The 21,362-nt window shown below is 48.3% G+C and overlaps 1 protein-coding gene across 1 annotated transcript; it reads left to right on the forward strand.

The window, feature by feature from the left end:
- Positions 1-7,119: 7,119 nt before the first annotated feature.
- Positions 7,120-10,596, forward strand: LYPD5 (LY6/PLAUR domain containing 5). Its single transcript, XM_065899225.1, is given in 8 exon segments — positions 7,120-7,201; positions 8,914-9,042; positions 9,588-9,710; positions 9,713-9,763; positions 9,962-10,108; positions 10,356-10,476; positions 10,478-10,508; positions 10,510-10,596. Coding segments are annotated over 8 exon segments (771 nt in total).
- Positions 10,597-21,362: the final 10,766 nt, after the last annotated feature.

The raw sequence follows: 21,362 nt of genomic DNA on the forward strand, positions 1-21,362 counted from the left end.
CAAGCCACCTAGGCCCATCTGGTTGTGCTTTTATCTTGATCACACAAATAAAATAGATTCTCCAAAGGGTTTTAATAGATGCTGTGGCTCAAACCTGTAACTTCTTCGTGGGTAAAAGTTCATGTTTGTAAATATTTCTCTTAGTTGGCCCTGTGGGTCTTCCTTTGTTCTTCATTATTGTTGCAGTTATTGTGTGAATGGGAGATGAATGACCAAGTTTCAAATCATTTAGCCCTTTAAAAATAGCCTGAAGAACCTAAGTGTCCATCAACAGATAAGATGGATAAAGAAGATGTGGTATATATACAAGGCAATATTACTCAGTCATAAAAAAAAGAATGAAATAATGCCATTTGTAGCAATATGGATGGACCTAGAGATTATCATACTAAATGAAATAAGTCAGAGGAAGACAAATATCATATGACATCACTTATATGTGGAATCTAAAAAATGGTGCAAATGAACTTATTTACAAAACAGAAATAGACTCACATAGAACACAAACTTATGGTTACCAAAAGGGAAAAGGCAGGGGGAGGGAGGGATAAATTAGGAGATTGGGATTAACAGATATACACTACTATGCATAAAACAGATAGACAGCAAGGACTTACTGTATAGCATGGGGAACTATATTCAGTATCTTGTAATAACCTATAATGGAAAAGAATCCGTAAAAGAATATATATATTTGAATCACTTTAATGTATACCTGAAACTAACACAACATTGTAAATCAACTCTACTTCAATTTTTAAAAAAATAGCCTGCCGAGAGGGAAGAGGAGAGTCACATTAGGGAAACATCCTTTGCTTACTACATGATTTATATTTATAAGTGAAGCAAAATGATACCTTCCATTTGCTTTTATTGGTTCAATAGTGATAGTTAAATAGAACAAAAGTAACCACAAGTTATTCCCCTCCTTCTATCCACACGGTTAATGCCCTTCCACACTGATTCTGGGCAAGCCTGTGACTTGCTGGCCAGTGACATTAGCAAACATAACTTGAGCAGAGGCATGAAAAGCACTTCCTTATTGGAGGTTGCCCTTTCTCTCTGCCCTTTGGAAACATGTCATTTCCATGTGAAAAATGTCCAGTCTAGCCTGCTGGAAGATGAGAGGCCATATGGAGGAGAACTGAGGCCGACTACCAGTCTTGTGAGTGAGACCATCCTAGATCATCCAGCCCATCAGCTGACCATAGAAACATAAGAGAGCCCAACAGAGATTGGTCAAGTCAGCCCATACCAGAAGAACAACCCAGGAGACACAGAGGATCAGGAGATAAATAAAGGGCTTGTTGTTAACCCTTTTTGTTTGTTGTTTGTTACGCAGCAGAAGCTAACTGATGCAGAAACATAGAATAAGCAAATGTTAATATAGTTGACCCTTGAACGATGCAGGGGTTGGGATGCCAACCCCACACACAGTCGAAAATCCATGTATAACTTTTGACTCCCCCCAAACTTAACTACTAATAACCTACTGTGGACCAGATGCCTTACCAATAACAAACATTCAATTAACAGGCAATTTGTATGTTATATGTATTATACTGTATTCTTACAATAAAGTACGCTGGAGAAAAGAAAATGTTATTAAGAAAATCATAAGGAAGAGAAGATACAGTATTGTACTCTATTTATTGGTACCATAAGTTTACTTGTCAGTTTACAAGATGAATGGTCTGTCAGTACCTACATCAATATTATCTTATATGATACAAAGCACTGTAGATGTTATATGTATTACTAACACTAGGCATCAAAAATAAAAATGTGAAAAAGCAATTCATACTTATTTGCAGGTATAACATTATCATGCATTGATCACAAAGAAGCAGCAATATTGCTTTATGGTAGCCTAGAGTAATTGATACAATTGCTTTATGGTAGCCTAGCCTATATACTAATGAATGAATCATTATAAAATTTTTATGGCATACAGTATTACAGTCATATTCATAATACAGTATTGAGAACATTGTTGCTTTAGAAAAAAAAACACCTATGATGATAGGCTGATACACAGTTTCCCCAGTTATAAGAGAGAGAGGCATACTGTACAATACTGTAATTCTTTGAAAGCAAAGTTATAAAACAGTGAGAAAACTTAACATTATTGATTTTATAATATCACTCACCTTATGCCTATGTAAGGATAGACTAGTATCTACATATATTTGTGCATCCATGGCATACCTAACTTTAACTTTTTTTCAATATTTCTAGGCTACATGGTTCATCTGTTAGTTTTTTCAAACTGTTGCAAATCTCCAAAATTTTTTTCCAATAAATTTTGAAAAAAATCCAAGTATAAGTGGACCTGCACAGTTCAAATCCATGTTGTTCAAGGGTCAACTGTACTTTTGATCTAGATGATAGGTATATGCATCATATTTGAACTAATTTTCAATACTTTTGCACCTGAAATTTCTCACAATAAAATTTAGGAAAATTACTCTTTATTTTCATGATATTATGATTCTCTACCATTTCATATCATCTTTTATTTCAAAGCTAATCAACTAAGCATTGCTTATATTAAGTTGATTCAAAATATTTACCTCTTGCCTCTAATTTAGATCTTTGTTCCTCAAAAAAGAGAATATTTAATAGTTTGTTATGAACATATATTAGAAACTACACAGGGACTTCCCTGGTGGCACAGTGGTTTAAAATCCACCTGCCAATGCAGGGGACACAGGTTCTATCCCTGGTCCGGGAGGATCCCACATGCCGCAAAGCAACTAAGCCCACGTGCCACAACTACTGAGCCTGTGCTCTAGAGCCCACAAGCCACAACTACTGAAGCTCTCATGCCTAGAGTCTGTGCTCCACAACAAGAGAAGCCACCACAGTGAGAAGCCCACGCACCACGATGAATAGTAGCCCCCGCTCACTGCAACTAGAGAAAACCCACATGCAGCAACGAACACCCAACACAGCCAAAAATAAATTAAATTTAAATTAATTAATTAATTAAAAAGAAAACAATTATTGCTGGATGGACAGAGTCCCAGACTGCACTGATTCTTACATGTGAGCACTTTTGGGAATTTTGTCCAGTAGATGATATATACTAAGACAGGTGATGCACACATTTAGTAAACTGCTTAAACAAACCAAATCTGGGGGGAAAATTATTTAAGAGGCCAGGTATTTGTAAATGTGCATGGAAACGGAAGAGTGCATGGAAGCTTACAGAATACAACAAAAGATCCTTGAAAAATTTCCAAGGCATTCTGTAATAGGGAAGAACAAATCTGACTCCATATTGGATGTGTTTCTTTTCCTTTAACCTTTGTGTTCTATTGCTTTTGCTTCAAAGTAATCACTAAAGGGATGTCGCCTGTAGCTTAAAGTATACATAATGGCCCATCTCCTGGAACCCTGCCTCCCATGTCTGAGTGTTAAGCTAAAATACCTTTGTTTAAGCTCACAGGAAACATCCTGACCAGGCCCTGACCTGTGAATGGCTGCAGGAAAGAAGAACCAGGAACTATTTGCAACACCTTATCACCTTTTTCACTTTACCTCCTCACCTCCCCCTCTTTGTTCTATAAAAGAAACTAGCATCCAACCCTGGGCAAGATGGTTCTTTAGGACACTAGTCCACCACCTACTCAGTATGCTGGCTTTCTGAAAAAAGTCGCTATTCCTGGCCCCAGCAACTTTTCTCTCCATTTATTGGTCTGTCCTGCGGCAAGCAGTACGAGCTTGGACTTGGTAACAATTGGACTGACCCATGTAGACGCTCAAACACCGGGCAGTTGAGGACATCCACACGGATGCTCCTGTAGGTGGTTGGGGCTGGGCAGAGACTCTAGGTAACACCCCCGATCTGCCTCCTTTCTCTCTTCTTGAAGGAGCAAATCCTTGTGCTGCCCATCCTTTAAACTGGATAGTGAATAATGCAGCAAAAATTTCTATACCACTGAATTTTAAAATATCATTCAAGCACTCTACAGCTACTCTTCAGCATCTAATAAATGTTGGAATATATTGAAAATACATGTATCGCAAATAAATTTGAAACTATTCAATATGCAAATATGTCGATTTGGTGACATCATAGGACTAAGAATTCAACTCGAGGTAGTGGTTAAACACCCTTTTAGAAATTGTACGTTACGTTCCTGAAGATTGCATCTTAGAACATAAGCCAAAGTTACACTTTGAAAATCACCAACTTTTAAATGTTGTTTTAAGGAAAATTAATATTTTGAGAAAATAATGAAGGCATCCAATTCAATACCCTTAAGAGCACCAAAGGGGGTAAGAATAACATAGGATTAGTAGATATGTTAAAAACTGTTGAGACTGGGTAGTGGGTATGCTATTCTCTGTATGCTTGTGTGTGTTTGAAAATTTCTACAGTAAAAAGTTTTAAAAATAGCTCTTTAATGGCTACCACAGAGCATCCTCCATTTTCTCCAATCTCTCAAATAATTAATCACTTAATTACAAAGCTTAATTACTAAAACGTGATTACAAAAAAAAAAAAAGAATTCCTGGGTTCATAGGGAGCTTGGAGTTCATGCTCTGTGGCTGGATGCAAGAGCCCTGCCAAAATCTCTAGACCTAGATCACTGGGTCTCCATTGGATTACCTGGATGAAATAAAATTTATATTTTATGGCAAGACAAGAAAAATTTAAACATAAAATTATTTTCTACCAGTTTGGGCCTCTGCCTTTCCCTTTAGTGTGTATTGTACATCTGCATTGAACAGACTTCCTTAGGAGATAATGTTCCTTCTTAATCTTGTAAGGGATCACAGTAACCCACTACTTGCTTTGTACATACAGATCTGGATTGTATAAACTGTCAATACATCATTTGTTGGATAACTCTTTGCCTCAAAAGCTTATATAACTGTGCTTTGACCTCTAACGGGCAAAACAGTCCTCAGAGCTTTCTGAAAGACTGTCTCCCAGGTTATAATCCTCAGGTTGGCTCGAATAAAATTTTCCATTTGTTTCTTAGATCGACCATTGATTTGTTTTTCATCGACAGCCTCCTGCAGTGGGGAGCTTCCCACCTGATACCTCACAGCCTCCAAAGGTACCTGAAGGCTACCAGAGTTCAAATCACACGGGCACAGCCGCACGCTCGCACAGTCACGCTCACACACACACACACATGCTCACACACAGGCTCACACACTAAATGGGCTGGTCAGCCAACTCTTCAAGCCTCAGTCTCTGAAACTGTGAATACCTCCAATGCCCCCACCTTCCACTGGGGCCTCAGAAAACCCAGCCTCCTTTCCTGGCCAGTCTCTAATCCCCAGGAGTCCTTAGCTCCACCCTCTCCCTGAAGGGCCAGCCCCTGACAGAGAGGCAGGAACAGGAGAAACAGGAAGAATACTTTGGATACAAAACAGGTTCAGGGAAGTGAGGCCTGTTGGGAGGAGCAGGGTTTTGGCAAAACGAGGGTGAGTCCAGAACCCTAGTGAGTATCCACAGTTCCTGGGTGTTTGCTGTCAAACAAAAATCGCACCGAACAAAGTTAAACAGGCACGGGAGACTTTTTTCAAGACTATGGCAATAAGAGAGAGAGACTGAACTCAACTCCACTGAAACAAAAGGTGGGAGGGGTTTTCAGCTGGATGAGCTAGTGGGAAAATGCCAGAGACAGAGGGGAGGTTGGTGCATGGGATGGTCCAGCACCCTGACTTACTCCTGAGTTTACAAATGTAAACTCTCTGTAATTAGGCATCTGTGTTTGCTAACTGCCACTTATTCAAGTTCGGCTCCTACCCTCCCACAGAGCCTGAGGGTCAAGGGTGCTATCTTCCTTGATGATGACATTTTGGAGGGGTGGCTCCCAGGTCCCCTGAGAAAGACATTCCTGGGCTGTAAAACTAGCAAGAGGCTGGGAGAAAATTTACCTACATTTCAAAGGGACAGAGAAGGAATCGGCAATGACAAGTTTTCTAAAGTAAATGCTCTAAGGAAAGGGAGATTGGGGGCCTAAAGTCAGGAAGAAGTCTGTGTAGAGTTTAGTCAAGCTCAGGAGACCATTAAGGCTGTCCTGGTCACCACTATTGTGTCCCCTCTGCCCATTCATCTGCGGGTTCGTGAACCTAGGTCTCTGCACATGCCTGGTACCCACCCTGCATGGCACGGTGAGTAGGTGTGATCCCAGCAGGCAGTGCCTCCAAGCGCAAGAAGCAAGGCAGATCAGGAGATGCCAACTTGGCATCAGCTCCCACTACCCTCGGTAGCATCCATCTGGAAGTCCCCATCTGCCTGGTGTCTGAGTGTCCACATGGGTTTGGCTGAATCCTCAGGGGACAGTGTATCCCTCCTGTTGTCTGCCTGTGTCTCTATCTCCTCCGATGTTTTAAAATTCATTCATTTAAAAGTCTAATAAAAAATGTATTAAACACCTTCTGTGGGCATGTCCTGTTCATCAAGTCTGTGTTTGTCTGTGTGTCTACATTTGTGTCTGTCCACACCGGATGTGTCTGTCTTTTTGCATCCCATGTGTAACTGCCTCTCTGGGAGTCTCTATCTCCCTGTCAGTTTGTTTATAAGTTCCTCGATTCACTCATTCCTACAACATCACAAACATCCCCTGAGACCTCTGAGGAGTTCACAGCCCAATGCAGTGACAGACACTAGCCCAACCCAGGGTGACCAAGGCTGGGAGACGGAGGTATTTGAGGCTGAAGGTGGGTGGATGATTGTAGGGGGGCGTGGCAGGTCAGAGAAGTCTTCAAGGAGGAGGTGATGTTTGTGTCTCTGGGTCTGGAGACGTGGGCCCATATAGATGGTACGTGTTGGGATAGAGGAAGAGAAGAGAAATCAAGAGGCCGTGAGTGCCAACCTCAGACTAGAACACAGTGTTGGGGAACAGGGTAGAAAGAGAGCCTGCAAAACACAAATCCCCCCAAAGTTAAGGGTTACAGGCCCCTAGCTCCCTCCTCCCTCAGATCCAGGAGTCCAGGCCCCATCATGATTTTCTAGGAGGAAACCAGCCCAAGCAAGGGAGGGCGGGGGTGGAGGAATGCCTGCCGGGCTGGGGCTTTGCTGGGAGAACCAGCCACGCAGAAATCAGAGCAGGAGCTGTCCTCGGTGTTTCCACTCAGGTCCACAACTTGGCAATGCGAGGCCCCAGAGCCATCCTGCCGTGCCTCTTTGGGGCTGTCCTCTGTCTCACAGGTATTCAGACTTTTGAGTCCAGTGGTAAAAGGGCAGTTGGGTGGGAGATAGCTGGACTCTCCTGGGTCTGAGGGAGCAGAGAGTGGGGGGCAGATTCCAGGGACTCAGGGAGGAGCGAACTAGGGGCCCTGATTCCTGGGTCTGAGGGAGAAGAGGCTGGGGGCCCGGACTCCTGGGTCTTGGATGGGAGAGGCCTGGAGACTGTATCCTCTCCAGTTCTCTTTCCCTCCTCTGTTCTTTCCATATCACTCATTTCCTCCAGTGTCTCTGTTCCACTACTCCAGCCTTTCTCATCCTCTTTGCCCATGTCCCCATTCAAAGGTACCTCTGGGCAGCCATGGGGGCTCTTTCCAGAACTGGCAGGAAACCTTGGCCTCATCCTCAGGCAACCCCTTCCCCTAGTTTGGGTGAGGACAGGGACACAGTCATATCAGGACTGAAGTGGCTACAAAGGCAGGGAATTTGAGAGGTGGGAAGGAGGTTATGCCTGCATATAACAACTTTGTGTGTGTGTGTGTGTGTGTGTTTGCACACGCACGTGCACACGCTCATCCACGGAAGAGAGTTCGATTTCTCTGTGTGTCCATGGGTCAGGGTGTCCTGTGGGTCTCTGTGCTTGTGTGTGTTTATCTGTACCAGGTTTTGATGTCTGGGTGTTTGAACAAATGTTTTTATGGGTCTGTTTATCTCTGGGCCTCACTTTCTTTTTAAAAGAGATGTGTGTATAATTTTGCATCTCTGTTTCTCTTTGTGTTTGTGCATCTCTATGACTGGTGGGCCTGTATTTCTCTCTGTGTATGTGTGTTTGGGTATTTTGATGTGTATCTGTCTCTCTGTGTATCTGTTGTGTGTCTCTATGTATCTTGCATCTGAATATGATTTTAAATTGTTTGTTTTTGTAGGCCTCTTTTTTGTCTATCTCTAACTTCGCCTAATTTCAGGGTCTCATTTTATTTGTACGTCTGTGATCCTTGGGTCTGTATTTGTCTCTCTCTGGGTATGACTTCCTGTGTTCCTGGGTCTGTGTGTTGCGATTATTTCCATATCCACACAGTTTTCTGTCCGTGAGTGTGATTTTGCATGTGTGAGATCCTGTGCCTTGGTTTTGGGGGTTTCTATTGGAGGGTCTGTCTGGGTGGTACTCATTTTGCTTGTAAATGTAGAACTCAGTGTGAATGCATTCAGGATACTCTGTGTATATTTGTGAGATCTGCATGAGCCTGTGTCAATTTTGTTATTTTGTGTTTACGTCAGTGTTTAAGTGTTCTGTGCGTGTGTGTATCTGTATTGCTAGGGGCTGGCTCTGTGTGCATTTGTAGCATGAGATTGTACATCCCAGTGCCTATACTGGAGTGTTTGTTTTCCATCAGTGACCTTTTAGTGCTACTGGATATCATGAGTATAGTTGGGAAAGGGATAGGCAGAACAGGAGTGAATCACTTCCTCCTTTATCAAAATCTTGGAGGGCTTCCTGGAGGAGGATGGAGATTTGGAAGAGCCTGGGGAAAAAAAACCTGGACTGGCAGGTGCAGATGCCATTGCTGTGCCAAGAGGTAGACACAGTCATGACCAGCCACAGCAGCAGCCCCTGCTTCTTTCAAGGCAACAAGGCCTGTCTCCCCTCAGAGCAGAAGAGCCTGGCCCATGTGGCTGTCATATGCAGGGTGGAGCCTGATTCCTTGCACAGGCTCATCCTTGGCCTGTTCCTCTCACTCCAACCCCGCTCCTCTCCCCAGGGTCCCAAGCCCTGCAATGCTACAGCTTTCAACACATCTACTTCGGGCCCTTTGACCTCAGTGGCATGAAATTCCTCAATGTCTCCTGTCTCCTCCGATGCTCCGAGGCTGTCTTATCCCTGAACACTGGTGAGGGGCAGGAAACACATAAAAAAAGGGCGGGAGCGGGGGACAAGGATTAGACGGGGGGGGGGGGGGGGGGGGGGGGGGGATGGGGGTGGAGGAGGAGACAAGGGGTTGGGAAGGAACCGGGCAGAAGAGGGGAGGGAAGGTCAGGATAGAGATGTGGAGGTGGAGGTTGGAGGAGAAGGGAGAGAAAGAAGGAGGGGATGGGGGGGCAGGAGGTGGGAGGAGGAGACAGTGGGGGGCCAGGAAGAGGTGGGAGAGGGGCAGAAAAGCGGAAGAGGGGAAGGAGAGAAAAGGAGGAGGAGGAAAGTGTTGGTGATGAGAGGAGAGGGGGAGGCGGTGTAGAAGGAAGCAGAGTTTGACAGGGAGCGAGGGACGAAAGAGAAGGGCAGGGCTGGAGGGAGAAGCCAGGTTGAGTGAGAAGCGAGAAGACAGAGGAGCAAGAGACTTGAGACTAGAGGGAGAGAGGTGGAGAGGAGGGGGCGTGGGAGAGGAGGAGAAGGGCTGCGGGGGAGGCAGCGCTCCAGTCCCCATCCCCTCGCTCCCAGGGTACCGCGCCTCAATGACCATGGTACAGAAGGGCTGCTGGACAGGCCCGGCTACGGGCCAGATGCAGTGGAATGACAAGGCGCTGCCGCCTAACTACTCGGTGGTGCGCGGCTGCGGGACCGACCTTGCAACGCGAACTTCCAGACCCACGACTCCCTCGCCAACCTGAGCCGAGGTATGCGAGGGGCGGGGCTGGGTGTGGGGCGGGACTGTACGGGGCGGGGAGGGGTGTGGTCTCCATTGGGCTCCTCCTCCCGGCGCGCTGGGATTCCACCGCCCAAGTCGGGCCAGACGGGAGCCCTGGCGCAATGCACAACCCGCACGACCGTACCGAGGACCGTTACCTGAGTGTGCGTCCACGCTCTCTTGCCAGCGCCCAACCCGCCGACGCTCAGCGGCGCCAAGTGCTACTCCTGAGTGGGGATCCACCCGGAGGACTGCACCCCGGAGAAGTTCCGGCGGGTCCAGCGTCACCAGGACCAAAGCATCTGCTTCCAGGGCAATGGCAGCATGACCTTTGGTGAGAGGCTGGGAGGGTGTGAGGGCCTGGGCAAGGGGTGTGGAGGCAGGGCAAGGCTGACAGGGAGACACGGCCCTGGTCTAAAGAAGGAGGCATGGTCCTGGACTGAGGGAGGAGGCACGGCTCTGGTCTAAGGAGGGGACTGGAAGTAAGTCTGAGGACCCAGTCATGGCTGTGATCTCTGAGGTGGAGGTTCAGGTGCAGGTGCCTCCTTCGGTTCTGACCCTCCTCACTGCCCCCCTCCCAGGCAATTTCTCAGTCCCTGTGTATATCAGAACCTGCCACCGGCCCTCCTGCACCACCCGGGGCACCACCAGCCCGTGGACAAACATCGACCTTCAGGGCTCCTGCTGTGTGGGGCACCTCTGCCTTCACCAGTGCCTCGGGCACCGTCCCTCCTGGGGCGCCCCCCCACCGTCATAGTCCTTCTCCTCATGGCTACCCTGCTGGCTAGCACTCTGGGAGGACCCCTCGGGCTCTCCTCATAGCCCCTCCAGCCCCTTCCTGAGCAGGATGCTGGGGGCAGGGCACACGCACCCCCTTCTCACTGCTTCAGTTCCTGGAATGTGGAAAATAAGAGCTGCACTCCTGTCTCTCCTCTCTCTCTCTCTCTCTCTCTGTCTCTCCCTCCCTCCCTCCTGCTTCCCTACTGACGCCCAGCCCTTACCTGGTCAGCAGGCCTGGGAGAAATTGGGCAAGGTCCCTAGCATCCCAGGGTGGGGAGAAACAGCCACATCCCACCCCGCATGCAGAGCAAACCTGATCATAGATCCTGCTTGCTGAGCACCAACCAGGCCCAGGCTCCCCACAACCACATTTCCTGGTTGTGGGTTTCCCGGTCCTAGGCTCTCCCTCCAGAGCCTGGAGCCAGGCTGCATGGGTTCGAATTCCAGCTTCAGCATTTTGCCTGTGGGTGACCTTGGGCAAGTTACTTAATCTCACTGAGACTATGTTTCCTAACTTGCCAGGCAGAGGTGAAAATAAAACCTACAATAATGACAAGGTCCTACTTCACAGTGGTTGTGGGCGGGATTTAATGAACTCCCTCTCTTTGTCAGCTTGATCTGTGATCATCTGTTTGAATATTTAGTCATTTAAAAATACTCATTCAACACCTACTTATTGCTGTCTGCTAACTGCAGTGCACGAGAAATATCTGGTTTGGGTAAGAGGGAAAAGGCAGTAAAAAAGTAGAATGGGGGCTTCCCTGGTGGCGCAGTGGTTGAGAGTCCGCCTGCCGATGCAGGGGACACAGGTTCGTGCCCCGGTCCGGGAAGATCCCACATGCCGCGGAGCGGCTGGGCCCGTGAGCCATGGCCGCTGAGCCTGCGCATCCGGAACCTGTGCTCCGCAACGGGAGAGGCCACAACGGTGAGAGGCCCGCGTACCGCAAAAAAAAAAAAAAAAAAAAAAAAAAAAAAAAAAGGAAGTACTTGGGCTGGAAGGGCTGGCAGGTAGAGAAAAAAACCTCTGACTGGGGGTTAGGGCATCAGGAGTGATTTCATAGAGAACGGAGCCTGTGCTGGGTCGTGAATGATGAGGGAGGTCACCAGGTGGACAGAATGAGGAAGAGCATTCCAGACAGAAGGGCCAGCCCACACAGCTCATGAAAGGAAACACTTGGTTTGTTTGCTTTTTATCATTATTATTATTGAAGTATAGTTGATTTACAATGTTATGTTAATTACTGCTGTACAGCAAAGTGATTCAGTTATACATATATATACATTCCTTTTTAAATATTTTTTTCTATTATGGTTTAACATAGGATATTGAATATAGCTCTCTGTGCTGAAGAGTAGGACTTGTTATCCATCCTATATATAAAAGCTTACATCTGCTAACCCCAACCTCCCAATCCATCCCTCCCCCAACCCCCTCCCCCTTGGCAACCACCAGCCTGTTCTCCATGTCCTTGATTCTAGGAAACACTTGTTAAATGGTAGAGGGACAGCAGGACAGAAGCAGGAACAAGTAAGAGACAGAGGGAGCTGAAGGGAGGGACAGTCAGCAAACATTTATAACCTATTCTTCTGAGCCAGTGACGCCAGGGACCCAGCAATGAGTCAGACCCAACCCTGTCCTCCTGGTCTGGAAAGAGTCAGTCACAAACCCGGAGGCTGATGGTTGGTAAATCATAAAGTACGGGGGGCCTAGGGGAGCTCCAAAGAGGAAGACCAGGGAAGGCTTCTGATAGGAATGAATCTCTGAGAAGACACTTAAGTGACAAGTAGGAATTGGCAAAGGAGAAGGAGGAAGGGCGGAGTGCAGAAAGGCTTGGTCTGTGTACAAAATGAGAGAAAAGATGAGGATGAAGTGATGGCAGCGCTCCTGAGGGGCTTAAAATGTCAGATGAAGCTAAAGTTTCCTGAACTTATTCTGCAGCCAATGGGGATCCATGGAAGGGCTTCGAGCAGGGGAGAGGTATGGTCGAAGCCAGGGGATGGGAAGCTCTCCCTGTGAGCACACAGGGGACAGACTGGGGGAGTGAGACTGAAGGTAGGGACACCAAGGAGAGGCTGGTGATGGGGTCTCTCATTCATGGTCTCCAGGGTCAGGGGCCACTTAGTGTTGAGGGGCTTGGAGGGAGAAGGAAGGAGTGAGAAAACAGTGTGTCAGGGCTGAGGAGTAAAGTCCCTTATGCATGAGGATTGTGGCTTCCTCTGGAGATTGGGAAGAAGGCGGTGGTCATAAAGAAGCACACAGGAAGATTCTGGGGAGTGGCAGTATTATCTCTGGGTGTGTGGTAATTTCATGGGGATACACAAATGTAATCATTTGTCCAATATAAATCTCTATATGGTATGCACTTTCTGCACGTATGGTATATTGCATACAAAAAAAAATACTAATGCCAACAGCAAAGTTAAGGCAAGAGCCTAGGTTTTTGGACTCCCATATTGTGGCTTTCTAATCTTTGGTGACAGAGGTCAGGATGCTGGCTATCTCTGGTGTATCAGGTGGGAGACGGTTCAGGAGAACCTCCTGTGGCAATGGAGATGCTCTATGACTTGCCTGAGGTGATGGTCACACGTGTCTATACACAGGTAGAACTGCATCAATTTGTACACTTAAGACTTGTGGGGGACTTTCCTGGTGGTGCAGTGGTTAAGAATCCGCCTGCCAATGCAGAGGACATGGGTTCGAGCCCTGGTCGGGGAACTAGATCCCACATGCCGTGGAGCAACTAAGCCCGTCGCCACAACTACTGAGCCTGGGCTCTAGAGCCCGCGAGCCACAACTCCTGAGCCCACGTGCTACAACTACTGAAGCCCGCGTGCCTAGAGCCCATGCTCCACAACAAGAGAAGCCACCGCAATGAAAACCCCGCGCACCGCAACGAAGAGTAGCCCCCGCTCGCCGCAACTAGAGAAAGCCCGCGCGCAGCAACGAAGACCCAACGCAGCCAAAAATAAATTAATTAACTAATTAATTTTAAAAAAAGATTTGTGACCTTTCCAACGTGTAAGCCATAACTCCACAGAAAGAAACAAAATTAAAATACGACATACAATTAAATGATATCATGTCTGGGATTTCATGAAAATAATATAGGAAGTGAGGAAGCAGGTGGAGGCACAGATGAAATGCAATTAACAATGAGTTGCTTTTGTTAGATGGGTACGTGAGGTTTATTATACTCTTCTGTTCACTTCTGCTTGTTTGAAGTTTTGCATAATAATAATATATATACGTATACGTATACATGGATAGATAGACAGATAGGCGATAGATAAAACAAATACCTGTTGAACCCAGTGACCCAGGCACTTCCCCCCTTCAGAACTCAGATGCCTGCTGCTCTCAGTGACCCAGGTGGTCCAGTGCTTGGATCACGCTCACAGCGCCCCTCTCCTAAGATTCTGTTGCCCTCCCCAGGTTAATGCAGGTGGGAGCCTAGGTCAGCACCAAGGACAGATCTACAGCATTGGGTCTCAGAACCACAGACAGCAACTCAACTGATAGGTGAGACAAAGGACACGGAAATGAGGAAATGACATCCTTCCGATTTCCAGAACAGTGTGGAACAGGGCAGGAGGGTGGAGTCGAAGAAGAGTCAATCAATACTACTGAATAAGAGCATTCCTTCAACAAATAGCCATTGAGCATCTCCTCTGTGCCAGGCACAGTTCTAAACACTGGAGATGGCAAAATCCCTGTCCTGAACAAGTAGAAAAATAAGAAAACAGGATCATTTAGATAAATGCCATGCGCCACGATAAAGACATAGCAATGAAATATGATGCAGAGTTATTTATGGAGTGGGAGAGGAGCATTTCTGAGGAGATGGTCAAGGAAGAGACTCTATTGAAGAGAACTGGATGAAGTAAGGAAATGATCCAAGAGGAGACTGGAAGTAAAAGCATTCAGGCAGAGGAAGAAGCAAGCACCAAGATGCTGAGGCAGGAAAGAGCATGGCATGTTTGAGGATCAGCAAGAAGGCCAATGTGGTGGAGCAAAGTAAGTGGACAGGAAAGTGGCAGGAGGGCTTTTGGTAAGATAGGAGTAGACACACAGAGAGAAAGAGATAGAGAAAGAGAGATAGGAAAATATCAAAGACAAGCAGAGACTGAAAGAGTCAAGAAAGACCCAGAGGCAGAAAGAGAGAAGCAAAATAACACTAGCTGTAATTTATAAAGTGCAATTTTCATTAACTATTCTATTACCTATTCATATATACGTACTCATATATATTAATATATACATCCTTTTTTTTTTTTTTTGCGGTACGCGGGCCTCTCACTGTTGTGGCCTCTCCCGTTGCGGAGCACAGGCTCTGGACGCGCAGGCTCAGAGGCCATGGCTTACGGGCCCAGCCGCTCCATGGCATGTGGGACCTTCCCGGATCGGGGCACGAACCCGCGTTCCCTGCTCTGGCAGGCGGACTCTCAACTACTGCGCCACCAGCAAAGCCCTACATACTTTTTATTATGGAAAACTTCAAACAGAAAAGTGTAATATTTATTGTTATTATTATATAACAAACCACTCCAAAATTTAGTGTCTTAAAACAAGAAGTGTATTATTTCTCATGATTCTGAGGGTTGACGGGGCACTTCTGCTGGTCTCATGCAGCTGCATTCAGATGGGGCTGGACTGGGGCTTTTGGCCAGAGTGCTTTGATTCTCCTCTGCATGGCCTCTCCATGTGACTAGCCTGGGCTTCCTCACAACATGGCAGTCTTAGAGTTCTAAGAGAACAAAAGCAAAAGCTTCTAGTTCTCTTAAGAACTGGACCTGGAACTGGCCCAGCATCATTTCTGCCACATTCTATTAGTTAAAGCAAGTCACAAGCCAGCCAGATTGAAGGAGAAGAGACAAAGACTCTACCTGTTGGTGGGAGAAGCCACATACCAGCACAGGGGAGGAGGAATTACTGGAGCCAGCTTGGGAAACAATGTGCCACGAGGGCTTAATGTATGCCAGGTCCCGTGCTGAGGGCCCCAGATATTCTACCTCACCTAATCCTCAAGCAACCCTGTGACACAGGGTATAATCATCCCCCCATTTTACAGGTCTCATAGGACACACAGCTAGGGATAGCAGAGCTAGATATGAACACTGGTCTGTCTCTAAACCAGGCTGTATGTGTGTTATGTTATTATGTTCCACCCAAAAATAAAGTCAGTGACCATGGCCATGTCAAGGCTTAACCCAGGGCTTCCCTGGTGGCTCAGCGGTTAAGAATCCGCCTGCCAATGCAGGGGACACGGGTTCGAGCCCTGGTCCAGGAAGATCCCACGTGCTGCGGAGCAACTAAGCCCGTGTGCCACAACTACTGAGCCTGCGCTCTAGAGCCCACGTGCCACACTACTGAAGTCTGCAGTCCTAGAGCCCGTGCTCAACAACAAGAGAAGCCACCGCAGTGAGAAGCCCATGCACCGCAACGAAGAGTAGCCCCCGCTCATCGCAACTAGAGAAAGCCTGCACACAGCAACAAAGACCCAACGCAGCCAAAAATAAATAAATAAATTTTAAATTAAAAAAAAAAAGGCTTAACCCAATTGACCCAAAGTCTCTAGATATCCAGATTGTGAGATATATATCTATATAGATAGATAGATAGATAAATAGCTTAACATAATACATAATATTCAATTGGTTGGGAACACAGAGATACAAAGGATAAACTAAAAGCAGAGGGCTTCCCTTGTGGCACAGTGCTTGGGAGTCCGCCTGCCAGTGCAGGGGATGCGGGTTTGAGCCCTGGTCCAGGAAGATCCTACATGCCGTGGAGCAACTAAGCCCCTGCACCACAACTACTGAGCCTGCCCTCTAGAGCCCGTAAGCCAAAACTACTGAGCCCGCGTGCCACAGCTACTGAAGCCTGCATGCCTAGAGCCCGTGCTCTGCAACAAGAGAAGCCACTGCAATGAGAAGCCCACACACTGCAACAAAGAGTAGCCCCTGCTCACTGCAACTAGAGAAAGCCCACGCACAGCAACAAAGACCCAATGCAGCCAAAAGTAAATAAATAAATTTATTTTAAAAATAAAATCGGGGCTTCCCTGGTAGCGCAGTGGTTGAGAGTCCGCCTGCCGATGCAGGGGACGCGGGTTCGTGCCCCGGTCCGGGAAGATCCCACATGCCACGGAGCAGCTGGGCCCGTGAGCATGGCCTCTGAGCCTGCATGTCCGGAGCCTGTGCTCCGCAGCGGGAGAGGCCACAACAATGAGAGGCCCGCGTACCAAAAAAAATTAAAAATTAAATTAAAAATTAAAAAATGAAAGTGGAGAGGCATGCACCTGGGGACAAAGACCAGGAGACAGAAACTCAGAAGCAAGGCCAGTGAGATACAGAGAGAAGCAGACTCACAGAGACAAAGCAAAAGCAAGAGAGAGATTGACAGAACCACAGGGTCTCCCTCCTTTAGCCAGGAAGCTCCATGGGGGCAGGGATTTTGTCTGTTTTGTTATTACTGTATCCCCAACGTGTAGAGCAGTACCTGACTCTCAGCAGGTGCGCAATGGATGGATACTAGGCTGGAAAAGCAGAGAGCCTGCAGTTCCCTCAAACAGCACCAGGTGGCAGTATCCCAATGCCCCGAAGCCTCCAAATGTCTAAATCCAAAAGACAGCAGTTGGAGGATTTGCCGCCACAGGCCTCAGACTTTCTGGACGTCTTCCCCAGGGCTGAGCCCCGCCTTTCCCTGCACAAGCCCTGGGTGATGAGTGACCTTTCCATATGAGACTACCTCTTCACCCGCTCCAACACCAGGCCGAGTTAAACAGCTCTTTCTTTGTCCTTGGCCCCTTCCGGCTGGGCTCCAAGGCATCTGGGTCCATTCCAGGCCCGGAGATGGGGCTGGGATGAAGGTGGGGCAGCTGGAACGAGGCCAAGGAAAAGTCCTAAGGATTTTGGAATCAGTTTTCCTAGTCTTCCTGGACCAGGAGTATGGGTCTAGCCCCCTCCTCCCTCAGACCCAGGATCCGGGCCCCCGGCCCCTCCTCCCTCAGACCCAGGATCCTGGTCCCCAGCCCCTCCCCCGTCAGACCCAGGATCCTGGTCCCCGGCCCCTCCCCCCTTCAGACCCAGGATCCTGGTCCCCAGCCCTCCTCCCCTCCAAGTCCCTTGCAGCTGCCCTGCTCCCTCCTCTGGGCAGAGAGGTCCTCTAGTGCTCCCCCTCCCTGTCTTTTACAGAGACCCCTCTCCCCCTCCACGCCCCCCTTCCAGGGTTGAGACTAAAGGTGAGTCACAGGAAGCGCTGGGGCCCTGAGTCACCAACCCCCTCTCTGGGCTGCAGGGAGCTGCCTCTGGCGCAGTGTGCTACCAGCTGACCCCCATAGCCCAGAACTTCCGTTTGGAGGCAGGTGCCCTTCCCACCCTGGCATCTCCCACACCCTGCCTAGTCTCCACTTTTCTCTTTTAGTCGTGGTCTCTTTGGAGGCAAAATTTCCCTCTGCTCCAACTTCCCTGTCTTGATTCTGACTCCTGCTTTCTCTTCACCACTAGGTCTCTTCTGTCTCCAGCTCTTTGAGTTTGTAAAAACTTCTCCCCCCCAACCTCCTCCCTCCCCTCTCTCCCCCTCCTTCTCTGTCTGTCTCTGTCCCTCCCTCTCCTCTGGCTCCAGCATTCACGGTCTCTCTGGTTGTCTCTCTCCCCTCAGTTTTTCACAGTTGCCTGCACTGGAGCACAGAGGCTGTAGAAGGCCTGGGGCTGGAGGTCTCTGATCCGTGGCCACTGACCCTCTCAGGCAGCCGCAGTCTGTGTGTCCCTGGCCTTTGGCCCCTGAGCTTAGAGAGGCCCAGAGACACAGAGCACTAGAGGCAGAGAGAGGATGAGACAGAAAAGAGAGCACAGGCAGAGATGGAGACAGAGTCAGAGAGACACAGATAGCGACGAACACAGAGAGGGACAGGGAGAGGTAGCGAGAGTGAAATAGAAAAGCAGTGGGATCATAGGATCTCACTTCTATGTGGAATCTAAAAAAAAAGGGTGCAAATGAACTTATTTACAAAACAGAAAGAGACTCAGAGACACAGAAAATAAACTTATGGTTATCAAAGGGGAAAGGGTGGGAGGGATAAATTGGGAATTTGGGATTAACGGATACACACTACTGTATATAAAATAAACAACAAGGACCTACCGAATAGCACAGGGGACTACATTCAATATCTTGTAATAACCATAATGGAAAAGAGTCTGAAAGAGAATATATATATTATATATACCTATATATAACTGAATTACTGTACATCCGAATCAATTGTAAATCAACTATGCTTCAATTAAAAAAATGTTAAAAGCAGTGGGATGCAGGGATAGGCACAGAGACAGAGATGCTGAGAGAGAGGCAGAGCCAGAGCGAGAAATGGAGCCAGAGAAAGGGACAGAGAGAGCCAGAGCCAGAAGATACTTAGAACGGAGATAAAGGCATAAAGGAGAGGAAAACAGAGACAGAGAAAGACAGTCAGAGAAAGAGATAAAGACGAACCAAAAGGCTTCCAGAGCGGGAGAGACCGAGACAGCAGTCTGAGGCAAGGCCTGGGGAAGCCAAGAGGGAGGGGAGGTGGGGGGGGTGGCTGGTCAGGCTGCAGCCTGGCAATTCCCCAGCTGCAGCATCTCCTCCAAGCAGACAGGCATGTGTCTCCATCACTCCCCCCACCGCATCTCATCCGGAGTGGGAATCACATGCGCACCATGGGGCCGGGCTCCAGCATAGGTTGTGTTTTTGTCACCGGGTGTGTCTGTGTGTGCGGTTTGGTGTCTCTGGGTGTGTCCATGTGGGTTGTGTTGGTGTGACGCCAAGCATGTCTGTGTGTGTCTCATTGCCCTGTGGCTGGAGGGACCATGTTCCTACATGGCATACAACTCAGGAGGGGAGAGGGGTTATGTCTGTGTGTTTCCCCAGAGAGTGGTGTCCATAGGGCCACCCACTACACGGTGAGAGGGGTTTTGTGTCACCTCGCCAGTGAGTCCTGGTGTGTTGCTGGTGGAGGGTTTTGATCTGTGTCTAGATGTACGGTGTACAGACCCATGCATAACTTCTGCGCTGCTGCATGTGGTCACATGCCGCATGGTTGCCACTCTGGGGGTCACCACGCATCAGTCTGCATCGCATTTGCTGTTCTCTTCCTTATGGGTGTTGTGTGTGTAAAGCTGTGTATCACTCAGTGATGTGACCCTGTGTCTCCTTCCAGGTGTGTGTCCATGTTGGGGCCTCTCTTTTCCCTGCCAAGAACACAGACTGGGGACCCACACGCAGAGTGTTGTGTTTGCACGGCTGTGTTATTACATTGTACCAGAGGGCGTCCCCCGGTGCTGTGTGTGGTGTCATCGCAGGCCTAAGTGATGGCTGTGTCAGTGGGTCACATCTACTGGTTCATGAGACACAGTGTTTGTGCTGGGAAACAGTGTAGCACGTGTTTTGTGTCATTGTGTCTTTGTGTATTCCACTGTATATGTTGTGTTTGTGTGGCCACCTGTGTTGGAGTGTATCCTGTGCCAGGCTGTGCGTGGGTGTGGCTTATGGCGTCGGTCCCAGGCGATGGTGCACGTTTTACTCTGCTCACGTTGCTCTTGGGCATCAGGGACCATGTAGCCTGTGGCCAGCCCCCCTCCCCCGGGGGCACCATTCTTGGTTGTGTCCTGTGTGATGCACCAAAATAGATCAAAATGTCTTACACGGGGCATGTGCCACTCGGGTTTCTGTGTGTGTCACTGTGCCTATAGGTCCGTTCCTACACGCATCCGTTCGTATTGTTCTCTGACTGCATATGTGAATGGCATTGTGCAGCGGGGTATATTGTCTGTCAGGGTGAATCCATGTGTGTTGTGAATCATTCTATGAGCATATGTGCTTGAGTCACCACGTGCCGTGACGTACGTCAGTGTGCATTTCTCTACGTGCTGGGTGATTGGAGACTGCCATGGGTGTGTCCCTAAGTGCTGTGTGTCTGCACATGTCGTGTTTTGTTCCACAGGTGTGTGATGGCTGAGTGCTTTGTTCACACAGATATGTTGTGTGTGGCATTTGGGGATTGCGAGGTCAATACAGATTGTGTGTTTGTGGAACACCCGTATATGTTGTGTTTGTGTAGCTACGAATGGGCATCATCCTGTGTGAGGTGTCTGGGTGTGGCTGTTTGTGTCAGAAGGTGTCGTGCCAACTTTGATTGCAGTGTTTGTGCCTGCGTGTGGACAATATTTAAGTGGCCGTGTGTGCCACAGGGCGCTGCCTGCCTCACTAAGTGCCGGTGTGTGTCGCATCATGTGTGTGGTGTCAGGGTGTGGCTGTGAGTTTCAGAGCTTGTTGGGAGTTGTGAGTCACTCGGTGTAGGTTGTGTTGTATGCCCATGGGTGTTATAGGTTCTGTCTCCGGCCATGCCATGTTTGAGGGTGTTATCACCCTGTGTTGCATGGTGTCCGGGTGTGGCTGAGTGTAGGTGTGTATTACACGCTGCAGACCGTTGTGTATGACAAAGCCCATTGTGTGTTGGTGTGTGTCTTAATCCATGTGGACACACGCCTCTTCCTTGCTCTGCCCCAAGACACACCCAGCCCCTCCTTAGTCTGAGAAGGGGGGTTGGGGAGCCTCCCCTCTGCCCAGGGGCCTCCCCAGCACCTCCCCGCCCTGCCCAGCAGTCACCACCCCCCAGAGGGCACAGGCTCTGCTGTGCCTCAAAGCAAGAGCCCAGAGCGAGGGAGCAGAGCAGGCCGGGGACCTGCAAGCCATAGTGGCTGCTCTTTGTGTGCTGCGAGGTGGGGGAATCTGGGCAGGAAGCTGGCTGAGCCCCAAGACCCCGGGGGCC

This window comes from Phocoena phocoena, chromosome 20 (genome assembly GCF_963924675.1).
Source record: "Phocoena phocoena chromosome 20, mPhoPho1.1, whole genome shotgun sequence".
Lineage (NCBI taxonomy): Eukaryota > Metazoa > Chordata > Mammalia > Artiodactyla > Phocoenidae > Phocoena > Phocoena phocoena.